A 21392-nucleotide genomic window follows, 5' to 3' on the forward strand; every position below is an offset into this window, starting at 1 on the left:
TTATGTTTTATTTTTTTGTCTTTGTTGATTTGAGCTTTCTTCTACAGAATGATAGAGGGAATCCCCAAACATGACTAGCTGCTCCTTCCAGAAGCTTGTGTGATACACTCCCAGTTTAGTTGTCTGTGATACTAATTCCAAAGATAGATGCTTATCTGAATTATGGAGGTCATGTGTATGTATTAAGTAAGAAAGAACACTGTATTGTTTTTCCTCATTCCTGTCTTGTGGGTGGCAGGGAACCTGAGGCTTGTTCCTTCCCACGTGCCATCTTTATAGCTATGGACTTTTGCTCCCCAGACAATTTCTTAGCCCTCTGGAATGAAGACCCTCTCGTAAATCAGTTTCAGCTTCTGTAAAACAAAACTTTATATGAGTTGTTTGATATCATTAATAAAAAGGGGAGGACTTTCTACAAAGATTGTAGTATTTATCTTGTAGTACAATTAGCTGTATAATTTTTCCATTGTCTTGTGTTTAACTTCACTTTGAAGAAGTACCTGAAACTTGCATGACAAAGTTTATAACTGTAATACAATAATCAATTTCTTTTCTTTTTTTTCATCTGATAAGCACAGAAACTCAAAACATTAGGAGAACTGTTACACCAGATGCACTGTTCTGAAGAATGAAGTGAGGGAGTGCTGGGTGAAGCAAACACAAGGTGTCCTTGCTTCACAAACTGCTGTTTAGCATTGAAACACTGCAATTATTTTCAACTTATTGTTTTGGAAGGAGACGAGCGAGTGTTACTGAACTTGACCAGAGGTACAGGTTTATAAAAACCACACTATACTGTGTGCAAATATTCAGAACAAGAAAACTTGTTCAGCTTCTTACTGAAGCTACATCTGAATTTCTTACTGCAGCACTGCCATAGAAAGATCTGTCACAGTACAGACTGTTCTGTCAAGGAATGGATATGATTGCAGAAACTTGTATGTGAAATTGGATCTAAAAGTTTCTGAATGAAAATACGAGATTTTTCCTGAAGAAAATCATTGCAGGGGCTTTATTTTGTCTGGTGGGTGGTTGTGGTGTGTGGGTGTTTTTTTGTTTTTGTTTTTGTTTTTTGTTTTTGTTTTTTTTTTGTGTGTGTGTGTTTGTGTGTGGTTTGTTTCTTTGTTTTTAATTGGCTTTCTAGGCTTCTGAGAGTGATTGAAGTAAGCACTGTAACTCTGGTTTTTTTTCAGTTTTCTTGAACCCAGTAGTGACATTAAGTGTTCCAGAAAGTCTCTGCAATACCCGGCTCTCACTTCTGCTGGTTAAGGAAGATAATACTGCTTCAATTCTCCTTAATGTCAAAATAGATTGTGAAGAAGAAGGAGGGCTGCAAAATCTTACAGAATAGTCATAATAATAATTATTATAATAATGTGTTTGTTAGAGAATCCAAATTCTCTTTCCCTGCCGTTTTTTGTCATAAGTGAGTGAGCTTGCTGGTCTTAAAAGATATTTTTAGCATTACAACTTTTGAATATTTGGATACTGTCTCTTTTTGGCTATGTAACTTCAGTTACAAGTCAGGTTTTCCACATTAGGTTGCTTTCATGATGGTTTGGCAGTGGCTATCCTCTTTTGAACCTCTGACAGTTCAAAGAGCTGTATGGTTGTTTCCATTTGTGCCTGGTAACAAGGGTGTCACAATTTCTCAATGTACTTTCTAGGTGATGGCAGTTACAAAAGGAAAAAAAAAATCAGCAGCAGCGCTCAGTAGTATTTTGGGACATAATTCTGCCAAGCCACCATGTTCCTTGTTCTCTAGCACCGTGTGTGGGTTACCTAGAGGTGTGGCTGAGGCACCTGGTGAAAGCACAGTGGAGTTTGGCTGCAGCCTTGGCCTTACAGTGTGGGGAGCACAGGAATGAGGGCAGTGTCATCAGTTAGTGACTAGTATGTGGTTACTAAAATCCAGAGGGGTGTTAGTGCTGAATTCCACATCTTTCACTACTATTTGAACCATGATGTTCAATAACACAGTTTACAACTGGCAGCAGCTTAACTTGTGGAAATAACCTGAGTGCAGATTTTTGATTTTTTTTTTTTTTTTTCTGGATCAGAGATTTAGGGATATTGCAGTATGCTGTAACCATGTCATAGGTCAAGCTTGGGTAGATGATTATAAACTGGGATTAAAAAAAAGTAAGTATTTAAGCATTAAAGCAATGATCTTATGATAACACTGTAGCAATAGACCCATAGTTGTTGCTCCTAGCTTTTCTGTAGAGGGTGGTCGGTGTAATGTGTATTGGCAGAATTCTCTAAGTTGGTATCTTCAAAATAAAAACAAGCTGAAACTTCCCAGAGGCAGCTGAATTAGGCCTGTTCACGGCTTTCCTGCCCACGTGCTCTGCTAAATAAAATAATACAGTTGTTTCACAAAATGAGGGAGAGCTGTAAAGGCAGCTTTACTGTGACTTTAAATCTGTCTTGAGAGCTTTCCCAGAAATATGAATGTAGTAATTATATGATTAAAAAATAAGGAAACTTTTTGGGTTGTGCACTTCCTCAGGCTGTTAACCTAACCACTAATTAACCAACAGGAAATTCCAGACCTGAAAGTTTCATTATTGCTATACTGAACTGTGAAAGTATAAGTGTGTTAATGAGGATTTCATTATAGCCATCTGTAACTTGTTTTTAAATTGTGTCAAGGCAGGAAAAACATAATATACCATCTGTTACCTAGCTATATCAAATTGACATGAAAAATATTGGAAAAAAATCTCCCAGTTTATAACCCTGGTTGTCTCTTATTTTCTTATCTTTTATTCCTGGCAGCCATTAATCCCATGTCAGTAATACCTACCAGCGTGTAGCAACATGTCATTTACTTCTTAAATTATGTATTTGGTTCACTTTGACTTTTCTGTATTGTAACTTGTGTACCTGGGAGGGAAGAGATGCCGACTTCCCAAAATGACAGTTTTTGGATTATTAGTGACCTCTTAATTTTAGTGTCATGTTCTCTCAAGAATGTCTGAGAACATTCTGAAACTTCTGAAAACTCAGAAGTTGAGGATTGTCTTGCAATTTGCAGTTCTTTTTGGTTTTAAGTGAACAAAACTTTTGGATAACATGTATTAGTATGCTCTTATTCTCTGACCTAGTGAATGTAAATTGAAGCATTTTGCTCATCAGCCACTTACTTGGGGGTTTTGCTGCTTTTACCTTAACCCTTGTGTTCCTCCGTAGAGCTTACGTGTCACAAACTACCCCAAAGTACCTTGATTTCTGGTTTTCTTTGACTTTAACAATGAAGGAAGGTGTCATGCATTACCTTGCACTTCCCAAGAAATACTATGGATCCTTGATTGTCAGATGTTTGTAGGTGTAATGCAGGTGGAGCCATAGGTTAGAAGAAGGTGGTGGCCCCATGGAAAAGTTATAGAACTTGCTCTTGGAGGGGTGGGACAGAGAATTAGCACATAAGAAAATACTGAAAGATTTTTTGGAATAGTGAGGCAGATCCTTTGTAGCTGTGATGAAATAATGACTCAGTAAGGTCAGAAAATATGCTAGTGTTTGCGTAGTACCTTTTGTATTAGTTGGATCTGTAATGTTAAAATGAGGGTTAAGGGTGGTAATTGAGGTAGAGAAGTGAAAGGGTCAGGCAGGAATTTCTTAAAATCATTCTGTCAACAAGCAGCCCAAAATACAGGCTTGTTCTTTGGTTCATGGATGTTTTCTGAGTAGACAGTCTCTCTTTTGTTCTGAATTTGCACAGCAGCTAGGATAGTTTTGTTGAGGGCTCTGAAATACCACCTTATTCAGACAAAGTATATTTGGTGGCTGAATTTAACGATAAAAATCTGCTTCTCTGCAGACTCATGCAGCAAGTTCTGTTACAATAAAATGAGGAACTCTTTGGTGTAGCAGTGTATCTACAATGTAAGTCTCGTAAGGCTGTGGAAAGAGCAAATCTAGGGGCTGTGGTGACCAAATGTATGAGGAAAAGCCTGCTGGCACAGTCGTGCTTGTCCTTCAAAAGGCTTCTCCTCATCCCTATCCCAAAGCTTTTTAGGAAACTAAGCAAGCATGGTATAAGATAGTAAATCTTGTGTGATTATATAATTTGCCCCATAATCAGAACAGTGATAGGGGAAGTGTTCTGCTGTGAAGGTGAGGGCATGCCACCTCTGAGTTCCCTAAGGATTTGTGCTGGAACTCTTAGTTCAACATGTAATAATCTAGGAAAGCAGCTGAATAGTAGGGTGAGACTTTGATGACAGTAAAATTTATTATTCGTAGTAATAAGAGAAGATACGACTCTGAAGACTTGCAGAAAGGTTTTTCAAAAGTAAATGGATAGTAAAATGAGATTAAATTCACTTGAGATAGACTTACTACAAATCAGTTTGCCATGTGCGTTAGCAAAGGAATAGAGAACAAAAGGGAAACTAGGATTTTGCTAATGCATAAATCTCTAATGACAACAGTGCATGGTTTGGTCTCTGCTGTATCCACAGTGATGTAGCAAACAGAAGAAGGTTCAGAGAGGATCAAGGGAGATGGTCAAAGGTGAGAGAGAGATTGCTTAAGGGACCTGGGAACTGCGACCACGGCGCTGTGTTCTTACATTTACCTTTTATTCATGTGCCAATTTATCTTGTTCTAACTGTTCCAAGTAAGTGAAAAGAACATTCGGCAGAATTGTCTAATGATGATGCATGAAATTCTTAAACCAAATGTTAACTAATGGTAAAATATTACCACTTACTGTTGAGTGATGATATAATCTAAAATCAACTTTCCTCATTAATGTGTGACTTGCATAAGAAAAAGAAGTTCTTGGTCTCCTTCCAAACCATTTGTGAAAGCCTCTTGTCTATGCTCTCTTCTCCAATTCTTTTTGATCTAACAAAACTATTTGCCTTTCCTTAGAGACTGGACTGTGTTGGTCTGTCACAGAGGAGATGCCAGTCCAGTTGGTACAAAGCAATGGAAGAAGAGTAGTAAAGCAAGAATTTAATTTGGAAGAATGCTATTCTTACCCTGGTAATCTGTGTTTCCTGCTATTCTTGCTTTCAGACTTTAGTTTCTCATGGATATTTAAAAAAAATAATCATTACTATTTCAGGGGTAGATGAAATATCAGATAGCTTTAAAAAATGGTCTTTTGTTTATAGCAATAGAGACAATAGGTTCCAAAAATTCCTAGCTTGACAGATATGTCCCTATTAGGGATTTTTAAAAGCAGATAATTCTGAGCAGCTTTTCCATATGCACATTATTGATACACATCCATTGAGTTCTGACAATGCATTGGGCTTTTGGAGTTGTGCTTTGGGTTTGTGGGGTTTTTTTTCCTCCCCATGGCAAAGGTACTAAATGCTCTGGGTAATCACAGACAAATGAATCTGAAAGTATTAAAGATCTAAAAATGAATACTGGGAGAGTTTTGGTTTATTTTCCTCTCTAGTAAATAGAAGTCTTAATTTTTTGGTCTTGGAAACAATTCTGTGGATTAAGGAGCATGAAAGATCTCTACTCAAATGTGACCTGAACAGGAACCTCTTTGGGAACTGTTTTGTATTTAGTCCTATAATTCTATTTAGCAAAATAGAATTATTTTGCTTCTTTTAAGTATAAACACTAGTAATTATAAAATAAATTGCAGTTTATGGTGCATTCACATACATTGCCTTTCATTGCTGATACTATTCAGGTGATGTTTCAGTTTTAGGGAGTGTTGCTACACAGCAATGCCAGGATTTGCAATTTAAGTAGATGCTTTATAAAAAAATAAGCACTTTAAAATTCGGAACCAAATTCTAACAGAACTTTTGAATTCCATTCCTTTTTATGATGGTTTTCTCTTCTTTTTTTTTTTTTCCCTAATACCATGTATGTATATCTCCTCTTTCCTCATGTTTTAAAATTCTTATAATTTGATATTCATAAGTATTCTGGGAACTTAAAAGACAAAAACAAAACCACAAACCCCAAACCCCTGAAAAACAATCTATGCTGAATGATACTGGAGAAAAAAGTAGAAGTAACCTTTGTCAGATGAAGGGAAAATGGCCAGGTACGTACTTGTAGAAATGGAAAACACTTCTGTCCTTTCAGGTTATCTGAAATGCTGGAGACTTGCTTGTTGTTACTAGTGTTAAATTCTGTTGGTCACTCCCTGAATGAAAGCCCTATGATTTTTCTACAGTGATAAATTTGCTACTTAATCTATGAAAACCGTAAGGAGCATATTGCTAACTGAATAAAGTATATGTAAAATAACCACAAGATAACAGCAGGACTAAAAAAAACCAGATGTTTTATTACTGTGAATATTAATTGTATATTTCTAGCTGTAGCGCTTAGAACCCAGGTAATAATTACTGCCTCCAAATGAAAGTCTCAAATACTGTGTCCTGTGTGGGACATACCAGCCACAGGCAATGTGTTGGTGTTTTAGCCAACACTGATACCCTGTATGCACCAAACTTTTCCTACAGGCAGTCTTGTCCTGCAAGCCTGGCTGCATGTGCATTATTGCCCTCTCCAGCGTGTCAGTCAAGTGAAAGGATTTTAATTCTTTTATTGTTAACTGTTGAAGTTCAGTTGCAGAGTGCATTTGACTTAGAACACGACTGATTCATCTAATGGTTTCATTCAACCTTACTCACCCATAGGCAAAGCTGACTTAGATTTCTGTTTCATCTGGCATTAATGTGGGATGGAAGCCGGTGACAGGACTTCTCAGGTAGGAAAGGTTAGATAAGGAACTGTCAGAAATGTTGGTTACTCAGCACACAGGCACTCACACAGGTGTTTTCCTCTCACTGAAGCAGTACTCAAGCCACTTCGAAACACTGTGGCCTGATACAGATCTAGAAGCAACATATACTAATGATAGAAACCTGCAGGATGTTGTCACTGATGACAGCACTTGCCCAAAGGGTTTATTGACTGCATTCCTCCCAAGTCCCTGGGCATATTCAGCTGCAAGCAGCCCTCCCATGGCTGAATGCATTAAGGCTGACTTTGGGAACAGGTAACTGAATCAAGAATTGCTTTTAAGCTGCTTTTAAGCAGCTTCTGGTTTTAATTGACAATGAGGTCAAGCTTCTGTAAATTATCCTACTTTAAATGCTTCTGAGTTGTTTTTGGTTTTGTGATAGCATAAATATTGTACTTGGCTTGTGAAATTGATATGTGAAAAATCTTAAATTTCAATAATTTTGTAGGTAGTACTGATGATCAGATTAACTGGATGTAAATGGGTATTTGCCTCTGTTGTCTAAATATTCCATTAATCCCTTAGAATATGCTCACCTGAGGTGTTTAGTTGGATATCTCACAGGCAGAGAAATGGGGAAGGCTAAAAAGCAGTCTAAAGAGACTAGTCCTAATTCTAAAAATTCCCATTAAACTTGTTTTGTTCAAATAAAAGGGGTGCAGGAAAACAGGATTGGATTCTTTTTATGGTATAAAGCCAAAGAAGACATAACAAAGCTACTTAATACTCTTTTGAATTGGCTGAAGTAGATATGTCAGGATTACAGGCTGTACAAATCTCTAGATGTACTCTGTAGGCTGTTTGGTCAGGTGGTGGGATTATAAATAGGTAGGCTTACTGATGTCAGCAGTAGTGGAAGGGAACAACAGTGAGCTTGCCATGCACACACACACACCCTCCCTTCTACCTCCATATGCTATTGAAGGAAACTCACCTGATATTAATGGAGAACAACCACCTGGGCTATCTTGGAGGTAAGCAGAAAAGCAGTGTAATCAATTTTAGCTGTTATTCTTCCTTCTCCATGTTTAGAGGCTGAGCAGAATGGCTTCAAGGTAGTGATTGTGTTGTGTTGGCCTAACACCTGCTGTGAGGAAAAAAATATTTACCAATAATTATATGCCTGCAGTAGCATATAAGTCCTTGCTCTTGGAGAGAGTGCAAAATTCTGAGTAGTAGGGCAACACGAAAATTGCCAGAACTTAAATATAGGCCTGTATGGAGAAAGAAGAATTAATGTCTATTGTCCTTTTTCAGACAAAGTGCATAATAATTCTACAAAAGGTTTATAAAATCTGTCTCTGGCTAAAAGATGAAGGTGTGTAAGGATGTTTATCCATGTGGACAGACTGCTGAATTTTCAGTGGCACATTTCTGGATATAGAAGCTGTTGCCTGTTTTATTTTAAGTTGATATTTGGTGCTTAGGAGCTCAAATCATTCATGTTTTTGAGGTTGTTTTAAATAAGGAATGCTGTTATTTCATGCAGATTGTAAGGCTTTTCTGATTTCTTTGGTTTCCATCCATCAGAATTTGATCTAAAATTTTGTTGGGGGGAAAAACACCATTAGTTGCATGTAATATCTTGTAAAAGTTGATTCTTCTAGTGTTTAATATTGTAGAGTCTTTGCTGTGTATTCTGTGTGTTCCTTGTATGTTGTATACTGGCTTTATTTATCATGGAAAGCATTAAAACATTTTTAGTACCTAAATAGACTAAATTCCTAAATAACTGCACAGTGGCAAGATGGACTTTGCTTACAGCAGCAAAGAAAGAATTTAAGGAATAGTGTTCAGTTGAACTTCTTGTAGAAGTCAGTATTCTGCTGGCACTGTATCATCTGTTAGCATGTTAAAAACTCAGCAGTCAGGTATATTGGCTGTAAACTGGATGTGGTAGAGAAAGTTGAATATAGAAGTGAAGTATATTAGTTAGAGCAAAGCATTCATTAGGAAAGTTTCTTTACGTTCCCCAGAGCAGACTGCTGATGATTATAATCATTATTATATAAATAAGATTTTTTTTTCCTACTTTGTATTTAATTCTGAATTCCTGTACTTTTTTACAGAAAGTGCGGAGGCTTTCCAATGGAAGTAGTTGGTCCTGCAAAATAGCTTTGGTGTTACTGTCATGCAGGGAGCCAGCTTTCTTCAAAGAAATATCTCCTTTCTTCAGAGAAATCTCTCTTCCTTGCCTCTTGCCTGTTGCAAGAATGCAGTAAGGAGTGGATCCAGGGGATTTTGAGTGTGCAGATATAAGCAGAGAAGGGGGATAATGACAGCTCTTGTGTGCAGATGGGGATGAGTTTGGAGACAAAATAAGAGCATTCATCTGCGGCCCTGAGCTGCCAACCAATGAGGGAGGTAAAGTTAAAGTAGGACAAAGGGGAGGGAGCTCCTGCTGTCAGTGGCTGCAGAGGTGGCTGTGAAAACTGCTGGTCAGGTTTATGCTGTGCAGAGAGCCGGGATGGGACTGGTGGCTCTGCTTTACTCTGCCCGCTGCCCCTCGCAGAGTGCCTGAGATGGGGCTGGGGCTCCAGCTGCAGCACTGGCATTGGAAGAGTTAGTAAGTGTGACCCTGTTCCTGAAGGTAAAAGGTTTTTCCACTTTGCTTTCTGGGGAAGATGCAGGCAGGAGAGTGAATGCTGAGGAGGCAAGCTGTAAAGGATGAGCAGGAGAGTTTGGTGGCAGGTGGGTACTCAAAGCATTTCTTAGTTTTGCAAGCAGTGTTAGCCCAAGATGCTCGGTTTTTCTGTTTGGGGAACTGTAGCTACAGTCCTCATATATCGGGAGAAACCTCTTTATTACATCAGACTTTTGCAGATACTAACTGCCGATATACTCTTCTTGAAGTCTAGTAAAGAAGATGCTTGGTTTAGTACAATTTCTTTGCCGAAACTTAGCTCTTTTTTTCTCTTTCTTTCCTGTAGTGAGCGAGGATGCCTTATTTGTTCACCTGGTTGTCTGAGTAGGAGCTCTCTATACATTCATTATGTGTCTCATAGCATCTGTGTATAAATGCATATAGACATACAAACAGAGAGAAATATTTATATTTTATCTTGCTCAGGATAGGAAACTTTTCCTGCATCCCATTCCCTTCCAATACTTAACATCATCTCTGTTCTTCGGTTTAATAAATTCTCCTATTTCTGAGTTATGTGAATGTACAAAAGATTTTAAGTGTTACCAAACTCTAGGTAGATAAAGGATATAACTACTAAGAGAAAGTTTCTGGTGAATGAAGAACTTTCTAAAAGGGAGAAACTTGTTCTATTAAAAACCTGCAGGAAAAATGAAAATAAATTGCAGTGCTTTCTAAAGTTGGTATCCTTTCTCAATTATTCTTTCTATATCTGAATTTTCAGCTGGGAGGTGCTGCTGTTGTAGTGAAACCAGCCTTCCACAGCAGGTAAAAGGAGAGGGCTTGGATTTTGTCTTCCCTGTTGGTGTAGAGCTTCTTACCTGCTGTCCTGTAGTTTTTTATCTGTTACCCACCCAAATCTACACCCCCGTGTATGTCAATGAGGGAAAAGGGAAGGGTCTGTTTTGGCCTCTTCCCTGGCTGCTGTGATACTGAGCAACTCTGCTTCTCTTTTCCTTACCTTTCCCAGCCTCTAAATCTATTCACTCCCTGCCTCCAGTGTTACTTCTAAAACATGATTTTGAACAGGAGAAAAAAGCAACAGCAGCAAAGCTCAGATAATTGACAGTTCTTCTACTGATGTTCAGAATAGCAGCTGGAAAAGCCACGAGCAAAGCTAGGTGCTTCATCCACAGGCTTTGAAAGGACAGTGGCATACCTGCTTTCATGACTGGGGGTAACAACCAGAAGGACAGATTCAGGTTATGTTCTATTAAAGAGCCCTTAATTAAACTTTCTTACTAGTCGTGGAAGAAAAATAGCTGTATGAGCAACCTTTTAGCAGTTCTTGATAAAGATTTGAGGGTTTATTTTTAGTGGAGGTAACATGGTTTGCTTGAGTTTTGAGCATTTGTTAGATTTATTAGTGTATCAAAGGTTAAGCTCCCCCTTTCAGATCAAGCTGCTCTTTGTTTTCTTTTCCTGTTTATTCAGCCAGTTATATATTACTCAATTACTGTTACAGATTTACTGCTTTCTCTTCCCCGCTCTCCTTTTCTGTCAGGCTGTTTTCGTAACTGTAAATATAATAAAGGCTAACTGAGCCATACAAGGTTTTAGTAGTTTTGAATGCCATTCTGATTATTTTGGGGTTTTTTTGGTAGCAAATCTATGTTACTTTTTTGCATTTTTTTACTTTGAGAAAAAGCTGCAGAAATAGATGTAAGTATCTGCTTTCTGCAGAGGTGTGTCACACATGGACGTGCCAAATTTGTATTTTGTGTTAGCCCTATTTACTTCAGAAGTCTAAGTTCTCAACCTCTTTAGAAGTAATGTCATTGGAACAAATTTTTCATTGAATTTTATTTGTTAGGGTTTTTGGGGTGTGTGGGTTGGTTTTTTTTAATTTTTTATTTATTTATTTATTTTTTAATATTTAATTTTGGGGTGTTTTTTTCAGGAGAAAAAAGTAGTACTTATCTTGGCACAGCAGAATGTGTTGTGACAAAACTTTGTATCAGAACACATTTCTACAATGCCTCAATAATAATAATAATATTAATAATAAACTTTATACTAATTTAGAGGAGGAAGTATTTTTTCTTTTTTTTTAGTCTTCTCTTGCCTGCTTGGATTCTGAGCTTTTGGCTCTCTTCCTGAGAGCAAAGCGATTCTTATGTCTAGAGGGGAGCTAACTGTGTTTTGTTGGATGGTACAAGACAGCACTAAGTCAGCAGCTTTTTGTTCTCAGGAGTTGGGTCTTTCATATGTTTTAAGTGAGCTTGAACAGGTCATTGTAATATTAGTTATGATTCGGCTTTGAAGGGCAGTTAATTATTATTTTTTTCTAGAAAAGTTTAAATTTTTACTTTAATTAAATTACATGTTTATACTGGTGTTAGTGTCCCTTTAATGCTGAGGGTCACATTTAAAAACATGCCCATAATACAGATTTGTGTTTTGTTGTCTCAAAATTGCCTCTTTTTCCTTGTACTGATAGAAAACATTTAATGAATTATGGCTCAAATACAGTCGCTTCTGTTTTCAAGACTGTCACTGCCATGGGGACAAATAATCAGAGGGGGCAAGTGTCTGTTCCAAATGGTCTGGAGGGAACTGAAGGATTCATTTGCTGCTTTCTTGCTTTTAGTGTGAACCAGACATCCAGAGATTCCATTAAGCTTTCACCTTACTGTCATGGTTACCGTCCCAGTTCTGTGATTTATTTCTCTCTAGGATAAGACTTAAAAAAAAAGAAATCTTCAGAGCAATGAGGCTAGCTAGGGGGTAAATCCACACATCCCATTGACTAGGGAAACTTCTTCTCTCACAAGATCTTTAAAAACATGTCCTGATTCCAGGGATGCCTCCTTTTCTTTATCCACTTTATTTATTGAAAAAGAGTGGAAATGCATTTTACTTTGTTGTTGTTGTTGTTGCTTTCTTTATAGCAGAATAAAGGCATGAGTAAGAGAACAAACGTCTCTTACTTTTTGCTTTGTTGCTTGCTGGAACCTAACTGAGTAAATCCATAGAGATAATCTTCAAAGATCACTTAATTAGTAATATTATCACTCATAGCATTACTACTGCCATGTCAGTTGATATATCAGTTGCACTATGAGTTATCATGTTGGCAGAGCTATATACCCAGTGACTTATTTTATACCATATTGGTTTTCTCTATTATTTTTAAAATATCAGTATTATTTGCAGTATTTGTATTGTTTCAGTCTTGGGAATCTATATAGAGAAGAGCCCTGTAAAATAACCTGTTATCACAAAAGATTTACAGACTGTTCATGTTTGTTCCTCTACTTGGAAATTGAAATTAAAGTGTGTTTCTGAACTTGGTGGGTTTTTTGGTACCTATTGAGCCACCTGCAAGACTCAATATCTGTATAATATGACCTCACATTCTTCCCCAGATAACTAAACGGATGAGTTTAGAATCTGAAAGATCATATTTCTCTCTGGAGCAGTACAGCAAATATTTTTCCTTTATATCCTCCTACATGTATCATAAGCCTGGCTTGAAGGGATAACCTAAGAATGGACATTGTTTGACTCTCATTGATCCATACCTTGATCTTAACATCTAACTGGTGCTTTTATAGTAGGAATAAAGAGAGAGATTGTATATCAAACAGTGATATTGATGTTGAGATGAAAGCCCAGTATCAAGGCTGGTAGTCATGTTATATAGTTGCTCTGGGGCTTGCACAGCAAATATTTGGGCTGCTTAATGTTAAGGAAAAATATTAGAATACTACCACATGTCTAACTTAAAAGTAACCTTTTCTGAATCATTTAGTGGCACTCCAAGTTTTGTATAGAAACCTATGTGCCTGGTAATAATTTCATGAAGATGAATAGAATTTATTTTTAAAGTATTTTTTCATCTATACTTCTGCCTGAAATATATAGGAGTGATTTTTTGAGTGACCTGCCTTGACAACTTCAGTCATGTGCTGGACCATGAGGAGCAGATCAGATAGTAATGCTGCAGTTGTCTTCCCAGCTTTTTCCTAGCAAGTAGTGTTTGATCTTGAAATCTTGCAGTGGTGATGCTGTGAAACCATTATCCACAAAGAAGGAACAGAATAAACTCAGTCTAGAAGATAGATTTGTTCTGAGTGTTAAAGATGAATATTGGGCTGGGAGTGCTTATAGGTGAAACTGGGAGCCTAAATATTTAGTATACCTATTGGCCAAAATTGATGTATCATTGTTAAAAAAAACAAATCAATGTTTTTAAATAGGCCTGAAGTCTTGTTCAGCTCTTCCTTGTTTGGGAAGATTATGTGTGAGGTTTTGGCTGTCTGCTTCTTATGACATGGCAGTGAAACAGCATTATTATAATAATTGCTTGGGATGAGAGGTTGAAGACAATAAAAGCTCTAGAAGCTTTGTTACGGTGGATGTTTTCCTCTCATGATATGATCTTCGTAGAGTTAAATCCTTTTCTGACTCTGAGTGAAAATAAAATGCTGCTTGTAATTTTGAAAAATATAATTTTCTAAAGTTTGATTTAAAAAATCCCAACAAACTTTTTCAATAAACCAGTGTTCTTCATAGTGCCCTAAGTCAAATTAACCAATTGAAGTGTATCTCTTGTGTTTAGAAGGTTTTTAATGCACTATGTTTAATGAACTGTTTCAGTACCTGAGAGACGACTGAATTGCAAGTGAGATCTTTATGACCTTTCCTGTCCTAGGTGAATGCTACAGACAATTTGAGAAAAGGTTCTGGTGTTGGAGGTTAGATTCAAAATAATTTCAGTGAGAGTGCTATCAAGCTGTCTTTGTATACTCTCATGTAATTGTGTTCCAAATAGTAGGATGAGTGCTGTAAACAGTAGTATTCCTTGATGCTGTGGCCTTTGATAGTGCACTGATCTAGCAGATAGACTTCCTGGGGTTTTTTTCCTCCATTTTTTTGGGAAAGAGGTTCTTATTGAAAGGAAATGCTGGTGAAAACTGGAATACTGAGGTTACTATAAGTTCAAGTATTGCTCATTAATTTTTAGTGCCTTTCTGTAGTTACTGATAGTTAAAAAATATACTGCTTGTAACTTCCTAACAAGACTTCTAAAAAAAATCAAATAAATAGATGTGTTATTTGTTTACTATGTCAGACCTTTATTTTAAAAAGGCTTCTATGCATCCAGATCACTGACACTGTTATTTTTTTTCTTTGCAAGCAGGAAACTTGTTGAGATACAGCAATGATGTTTTATTCTGTTGAAGTGGGATCTGAAGCACATAAAATGTTGACCTTATGGTCTTGAATTTGATTTAAAGATGCACTATTTTTCTTAAAAGGTGATAGTCTTCTATTTACATTTGCCTGAAAGAATTCTTTAATACAGCAGTTGAATTGTCACACAGACTGGCAGGAATTGCAGGTGGGACTCCAGAAATTCAAATTTCTAAGAGATACGAATCAGTTCTGTGGGGAACAATATAATCTCTACTAGATAAGAACCAGCTGAATGCCCTGGCATAAGCAGTGGGTTCCAAGTGCTTTGGTAACAAGGGAAATAGAAGCTCTGCCCAGGCTGCACCACCTTGTGTTTGTGGTTCCCTGTGAGAGCATTGCCTGTGCCCCTCTGACAGCCTTGCCCAGGGCTAGGAAGAATCAGAGAAGAAGCATTTATTTACTTTTTTGCTTTGGCTCAAGCAGTAGTTTAAACAGAAAATTCATGTGGAAGATAATATGTGGCTGGAATTGTTTATCTGATGATAAACAGTGGGGAGCACATCTCTTTCAGAGAGTTGGGCTTGGGCAGTTTCAATGTCTGGTGTATAGGATGGGTTAGCCACTTGATAGGACTGGGACCCATGGGGACAAGGAATGAGTGAGGACTCATATGTAGGATACTTCAGCACAAGTTTCAGAGGAGTTCTTATTGTTATTGAGTTGTGACCTCATTTGGTTAAAATTTCTCTTTTAATTCCCTCTATATTAACTAATTTATAGCTAAATAAGCTGTAGTTTGAGTCTTCCTGCATCTTTCCTGTAATTCCATAGCAGCAGTGAAAATGAAGATCATGTTTTGGTTGTTCTAACCAACCTTCTAATGTATATTTTGATGATTAGAACAGGTTGGCTAAGGTTCTAGCACATCTGGAAGCTGTGTGAACATGTAAGATGCTGTAAGACCACTTACTGAGCACCTTTTTTTCTGGCCTCTGAAGGGTGGTTTTTCTATGGTGGGGAATTACTGTCTTTGTTATGATTGTATTTTGTCTTACTAAAAATAACAGATTTTGTTTTCAAGAGGAGAAACTAGATTAACTCTTTTTAGCAAATCAACAGCTCTCCTGGTTTGCTGAGTACCTGGTATAGGTTAAGTGGCATGAGAGTACCAGGCTTCTGTTTGTTCTTTATGATGGATAAGTATTTGAATTGATGGTATATATTTGGAATTACTTTTGGTGTTAGGATAAAGTGATGTGTGGAGGATGCCTTGGTGAGAAAATCACTTTCATTGGCTTCTTGAATTGCAGAGTAGGAAGAGAAGGGTTTGTAGGTAAAAACTACATCTGCAAGTGTATTCTCACGATCACTTGAATTGTTTTGGCTGTCCACTACCAGTTCTGGGGCTGAGTGCAGCCCAGCCTGCCTGTTCTGGGGCTGAGAGTGCAGCCCAGCTCCCCTGATAAGGTAGAAACACAGGCTGAAGTAATGAAAAAGCAATGAGACTGCATGCAAATACTATGGGCTGAGAAGGAGAGATGAGAGAATCAGTGAGAACTGAAAAAACCTCATGGCATCTGGAAACAGAAAATGAAAGCATTGGGACCCCTGTTGTTTAATAAGATGTTGCCAAAAACTTGGCGTGACTTCTGAGAAAGTACATTTGGGATTTTTGCTCCTTTGTGTGGGGTGGGACAGGTAAGCATAATTACCATAAAGTATATTTCAGATTTTATACAGAGGAGTGGGGTACATGGCTCTGCAGTGGGGGGCACAAGGCTTTACTGACCTTGTTAGATTGCCTGACCCTGTGTGTGTGTGTTCTTTATAAATACGTAGAACTTCAACTTGAACACATGTTTTGATGAGAGTATTTGGTCACTTTTAGCTCTCTACAGTTTAAGTTTGACACTATGACTAAATCACATTTATTGCTGTGTGTCATTAAGCACTCTGGTGATATTAGAGTTCCAGTGATAAAATTGCATTTTGTTTACTTAGTGGAAAATAGAGTCCTAGCATTTGAAATAGAAACTAGCATTTGAAAAGAAATCTTTCCGTGGCACTTCTTTAAAGATTAAATTCTGTGATAAATAGCTTTTAACAGTCATTTGAAGTTAAAGATGTAAGAAAGAGTAAAGAAGGAAGGACAAACAGCACTAGTTCACATTGGGATTTTTTGATATTAATGTCATAGGGTTAAGTTTTTATGTTTTGGGGATTTTATTTCTAATACTTGTATTGATGCTCTGTACTAGATAATAATTTATATTTACCAGTTATATGAAAGCTAAAAATCTTGCAAGAAAACCCCAAAGAAGCTGGGGAGGAATATAAAGAAGTTTGATTTATACATTTTGCCATCTTCATGTAACCCTGAAACAACCCAGGCAAGCTGCTGTAGAGACCAAAGTCAAATTTTCAGTTCATGCTGCACATCATGAGTTGCATATAGAGCACACCATACTACTTAAAAACATTGACAGAGGAGGTATAAATTTTGAATGTGAGTTCTCATTCAATGTTTTTGGAGGCTTGCGAGTACTCCTGATTAGCTCGGAGGGGATATGAATAGTTAATTATTCAGCACAGAGTTCTGAAGTTCAAAACTCTAAGCACTTTCAGCAACAGATCAGTCATGTGAAGCCTCCTTACAGTTTTTTGCAGTGCTGCTTTGGACCTTGTTTATTCTTCATTGTGAGTGACTTGAAACTTTGCTTTCTCAAGAAAGGTGTGTGTTCCTGTTTTATGCTAGATTTTCTTATTTGTTTTAATTCTGTAGAGCAATTATAGGGGTTAATTTCTTTCCTTAGGTTTAAAGCAAACAAATTTTGGTACAGCTCCATCTAAATGACGAGCATATTTTTGGAACCTTTGTGCATTATGTTGAAATTTGTTTTAATTTTCTGGTAATGTTGCTTCATTCAAGAATGTTTATAAGATATTCAAAAACTCTCGTGAGGTAATGCGTCTTGACTGTGTTTTGGTTTTGTTTCTAATGGTTAAGTTCTTAATAATAGTCTTTTCCTTCTGAATATATTGGTTAATTTGTGGAGAGTTATTTAAATAGAGATACGGGACTAGATGTTGTAGGACATGAGACTCCTGCATTCAGAATTTACTGTAACATATATATATTAAGAGGGGTTTATGCTGTTTTAGAATTTTTTAGTGAAATAAATGCAGCTTATTTAGTGATCAGTCCTTGTATTCAAGACTAAACTAACTGGTCACTGACATGGAACAGGGTATTTAGAAAATTAAAATAGGAGAGATGGGCATAGGTGAGGGAAATACATGAAAGCATTTTGTGAGCAAAATGTCAAGAAATACTACAACACAGTAGAATTATGTTATACTCTTATTTTATTACTGTATAGAAGTAAAATAATGTAGAAGTTAAATAATGTAGAACTCCTATTCCTCCTATAAAATTATTCAAAGATTTCTTTGAATAATTTCAATAACCAAAACAAAAATTTGAGGAGGAAAAATGTCACTATTTGCTCCAGTATCTACCCTGTATTAAGCATACTGGTAGTACAATTGGCTTCATACTGCATAACACAGTATTTCTGTTTATACTAATCCAGTAAATCTCTTTGGAGCATGCACAAATAGGGTCTTTGCATAACCAAGGGAGAAAAAACCCCGGCTAATTTACTCTTATATTAAAGAACATAAAATACATTAAAGAATTCTTCTTGGCTTGATATTTATTCAGTGTTCAGTGCTTTTTGTGATGGATACCATAGCCTGTTTTGTCTTCTGTCACCACTGATTGTATATTTAAGGTATTCTTTTAGCCCTTTGTTGCACATATTACTTAAGAAAAGACTAAAGTGTCACTTGTTTCTGTTTTGAGACTTGGTAGTTTGCCAGTTTGGAATCATATATTAATAAATAAATGCATACTTGAATTTTAATTTTTATCAATTTATTTCAGAAGAAAATCTAAAGCACCACCTCCTCCATCTGAAGCAAAATCCATTGCTATTTCTCCGTTTGATAACACAGAGCCAACCAACCTCATCATGGAACAGAAAGAGAATGTAATCGATAAAGATATTGAATTATCAGTGGTCCTGCCAGGAGATGTGATCAAGTACACTACAGTTAATGGGAGGTATGTTACACAGAATGATATTTTTGTTTAATTTTACTTTTTTGCTCAAGTTTACTTCGACCTTCATCCATGTTATAATCATTTGGTAAAATGCATGACTTGTGTAAGCCTGAATATTAAGTATGTCCAAAGAGAAACAGTGAAGTGTCCAGATCACAAGCCTTAGGAGGGTTAGGGTCACTGTGGGAGCTGGGGCAGTGTAGCCTGGAGAAAAGACTCAGGAGGGACGTTATTGCTCTCTGCAGCCACCTCAAAGGAGGTTGGTAACCAGCTAGGGTTTGTTTCTTCTCCCAAGTAACAAGCGATAGGACAAGAGGAAATGGCCTAAGGGGAGCTTTAGGTTTGATATTAGGAAAAAATTCTTTATAGAAAAGAAGCATTGGAACAGGCAGCCTGAGAAACTGGTTTATTTGCCATTCCTAGAGGTATTTAAAAGATGTGTAGATGTGGTACTTAAGGACATGGTTTAGTGGTGGACTTTGCAGTGCTGGGTTAATGACTTAATGATCTTAAAGGCCTTTTTCCAGCCTAAATGATTCTGTGATTCTTTGATGATTTTTGGGTAGATATAGAAACACACGTTTACCCACCATTTCAGACGACTGTTTTTTTAAGATTCAGAAATTCTGTGATGATTTTTGGGTAGATATAGAAACACACGTTTACCCACCATTTCAGACGACTGTTTTTTTAAGATTCAGAAATTCTGTATGGTACCTGTCAGTATGTGTAGCCACATCTGTTGTTTTTTCTAGTCACTGGAAATCTCTATAAAATATCGATTTGTATGATATTTGTATGATGTGAATTTTCCCACATAAGTTTTGCTTTTTAAAGATGAGTTTGTTCATCCTATTACAAAGTTATGTGTTCAGCACTTGCTGAGCACTGCTACCTGTAGACTACTAGCAGTTGTCAAAAAACATGTAATCAGTTCAGATGAAATCGGTAGTGCTTCAAAAAAATTTATAGCTACAGCTTTGGATTTCTTTTGATAATTATATTTTGCTTAAGCTGGTTTTAGTTTGAAATGCATATTTCAGGCTGTTAATTGGTAGGATAGATTGTGCATGTAACTCTCACGTCACCTGTTGTTCAGAAGAACCTGAACATTTGCTGGTGAACTCAAATCATAAATCCTGGGACCTAAAATGTAGGTCTACTCAGAAGGGTCTTGTGCAAGACTGTGTATGGATCACAGCAATTTGGATGCTATCCTAAGCTGAAATAAGACAACCTATTTGTATACTGTCCTTGTGTTAGTCTGTAGGCCATGTCTCTCCTACTGAAACCAAGCAGGCTAACTTATACATTCTTCAAACCAGGTACTGTAAATGTGTGCTTATACCTACTTCTAAATGAGAGATGAAATCTGGCTTGGGTCTGTTTGCACACTGTCATTTGCTGGAGTTCATGAATGAAGTTGTTGCTTAGACATCAAATATCAGCTTGTTCACCAGAGCTCCAGTGGGTCTTTTTATACCTCCCCCTGAGTCTGTGATTTTCAGGATAACTTAAATATGAGATTTTATTTCTCAGAAGAAATGTTCTGAAATAATGTGAGGACTTGATGCTTTATGCTGTTTTTTTCAATCATGTTTATAGCGAGGAATGTTGCAGTCTGTAAATATGACGCCTTCTTAGATACAAGGCTCCATGTGTACACTGTCAGCATTTTCGTGTTCTTTTTGCTCCCTTTGTCCAGTACCATGGGCCCTCTCTCATGCTTTGCTCAGAATGAAATGCCAGAAAAGAATGTTGCATCTATTTTCACTTGGTCAGATTACATTGTGTTTAATTACTCAATGTTCAGGAGAGGCCTTACAGGCTTATCAGGAATTGCACTTATTTCCCAATCAGTTTTATTATTCCACAGTTACAGGATTTTTCAATCAAGATACTGTATGTGATTGATTTCGTAAGGGACTGTCTTGCAAATAAGAGCCAGTATCAGCACCTCAGAATGAGGGTAGATGTGCAGGACCTGCAGTCCACTGTGAAATGTGTTTCAAGCTATCATTACTTCTAGCTTTGTGCTGTCTTTATAGTTATATATCCTGAACAAATAGGCATGAGCCCTCTAGAAATTATATAAGCAGAGAAGTTGTTACTTTGCTTCTCCCTCACTCATAATTGGAGGTGAGCAGCTCTAAAGGTCCCAAGGAGAGAACACCTTTTAAATCTCACAGTAAAAAAAGCAAAAGGGTGAGTTTTAACATCTGTGTGCTCGAATTCCATAGTCCACTAGAAGAAACTTTTCTTTTTTGGGTTGAGTTGGTTTGCTCTGTGCTTTGGCATAATGGGTAGCAAGAGCTGTGTAGCACAAAGCAAGGTGTTAGAGTGATAAAAATCCTAAGTATGTAGAAGTATGTCGAAGTATGTAAATACATTTATGCTCAGAGATTTCCAGAAAACCTAGAGCAATCTAATGAAGTTAAGTTGCAAATAAATATTTTACGGAAGTTGGATAAAGGAAGACAAGCAGATGGATGTACTCTGAGGTAGCTGATGGCCTCTTCTTGGTGCTTTGCTGAACATTAATTATGGAAGCTTTTAACTGTACTGTGATATATGTATTCTTCTACCTATAATCCTTGAAGGTTTTACAAAAAAAGAATTTTACAAGTTTTGGAGGACATGGTTACAAGAAAAGTTTTTTTCTTTTTTTTTAATCACTGCAGGAATATCTTTCTAAAGCAGTTATTGAAGATATCTTGCCTCCAATGGAGTGGAGGGGACTT

General features: G+C 37.0%; 1 protein-coding gene across 1 annotated transcript in view; it reads left to right on the forward strand.

The window, feature by feature from the left end:
* The window catches only part of COBLL1 (cordon-bleu WH2 repeat protein like 1), a 78814-nt gene that overhangs the window by 24715 nt on the left and 32707 nt on the right, over positions 1-21392 (forward strand). Inside the window, exon 2 of the mRNA XM_066322877.1 lies at positions 18472-18651. Coding sequence (XP_066178974.1) covers positions 18472-18651 — 180 coding nt within the window. The remainder of the gene's footprint in view (positions 1-18471; positions 18652-21392) is intronic.

The sequence above is a fragment of the Sylvia atricapilla genome, chromosome 7 (assembly GCF_009819655.1).
Source record: "Sylvia atricapilla isolate bSylAtr1 chromosome 7, bSylAtr1.pri, whole genome shotgun sequence".
Lineage (NCBI taxonomy): Eukaryota > Metazoa > Chordata > Aves > Passeriformes > Sylviidae > Sylvia > Sylvia atricapilla.